General features: G+C 49.2%; 1 protein-coding gene across 1 annotated transcript; it reads left to right on the plus strand.

The window, feature by feature from the left end:
- Positions 1-6: 6 nt before the first annotated feature.
- Positions 7-1,019, plus strand: LOC123255823 (COUP transcription factor 1-like). Its single transcript, XM_044684553.1, has one exon. It carries the CDS (start codon positions 88-90, stop codon positions 718-720), a length of 633 nt encoding a protein of 210 aa, XP_044540488.1. The 5' UTR covers positions 7-87; the 3' UTR covers positions 721-1,019.
- Positions 1,020-1,523: the final 504 nt, after the last annotated feature.

Raw genomic sequence — 1,523 nt, forward strand, 5'->3', positions numbered from 1 at the left:
CCCCCTCCCCTTCCCCTCCCTCCTCTCTCTCCCCGGCAGCCCTCTGCGAGAAGCTCCGCTCCCCCAGCACTTTCTGGGCCCTGAGATATGGCAATGGTAGTTAGCAGCTGGCGAGATCCGCAGGAAGACGTGGCCGGGGGGAACCCAGGCGGCCCCAACCCCGCAGCCCAGCCCGCCCGGGAACAGCAGCAGCAGGCGGGTTCGGCGGCCCCGCACACCCCCCAGACCCCGAGCCAGCCGGGACCTCCGTCCACCCCAGGCACGGCGGGTGACAAGGGGCAAGGCCAGCCCGGCTCGGGCCAAAGCCAGCAACACATTGAGTGTGTGGTGTGCGGGGACAAATCGAGCGGGAAACACTACGGCCAATTCACCTGCGAGGGCTGCAAAAGTTTCTTCAAGAGAAGCGTCCGCAGGAACTTAACTTACACATGCCGTGCCAACAGGAACTGTCCCATAGACCAGCATCACCGCAATCAGTGCCAATATTGCCGCCTCAAGAAGTGTCTCAAAGTGGGCATGAGGCGGGAAGGTGAATATTTCTTCTCTTTTACTTCTAGCTTTGCTGTGTTTTTCTTTTTCTTTTCGTTGTTGTTTTTGCCTCTCCTTCATTCGAAAATACTATCATCTTCCCACTCTAATCCTCCTCCCCCTCCCTCCCCTAGCCATCTCCCCCAGCTTTGCAACCCAGGCTTCGCTTTTGCTAACACCTCCTCTCTTTAACGACCCCGTTCTCCACCACCACCCCCATCCGCCTCGCAATCCCCCTCCTGTACACCCCTCCTTCCTACTTATCGTGATGAGGATTTTTTTTTAATGATGAGGATTGGAAGGGAAAAAAAAAAAAAAAAAACCCTCACTCTTTCCTTAGTTCTGCTGTGTCTCTTCCCCCAAGCGTGTGTGTGTGGCTGCTTTAATATCTGTTGGCATGATGTTTTGGGGGGATAATTTTTTTTGCAAAGCTATGTTTTGTCCATTTACCCCTTTAAAATCTTTATTAAATAGGAGGGTAGGAAGGTGGGATGGAGGACACTTTACAGTAGATTCATTGCTGTCATCTTTTCTGAAGCCTGGCTTGGAAAAAAGAGGATCGAGATTTATTGCACTTGTAGGTGGGGGGGGGGCGGGAGAATGGGGGAAGAAATCTGCTTGCATTTAATGGTTCCCTTTCCTATCCAGTGTGTTACAGTGTGCTTCTCTCCAGATCTGTGGCCTTGTTTTTACTCCTACTTTGAAAGGAAAGTTTGTGACTGATCCCTGTTTTTATAGTTCTGTCATTTTTTTTTAAAGCATGTTACTTATTTTTTATTTCTCCATCAAACTCCATCCTCTGCTTAAATACTCCATACAAATGACAATTTTACAGTGTATTTACCGTTCCTTCTTATTTCACCATAATGCCTAGTCTGCAGCTGGCATGAGTTTCCACACCATTTAAAGCCTGGTTTTGTCAGAACAAGTTTGGATATTGGATATTCATTCCTGTTTCATATGGCGAGATTTGCTGCACGTTTTTATAAAGATAT

Source organism: Gracilinanus agilis, unplaced genomic scaffold (assembly GCF_016433145.1).
Source record: "Gracilinanus agilis isolate LMUSP501 unplaced genomic scaffold, AgileGrace unplaced_scaffold52723, whole genome shotgun sequence".
NCBI lineage: Eukaryota > Metazoa > Chordata > Mammalia > Didelphimorphia > Didelphidae > Gracilinanus > Gracilinanus agilis.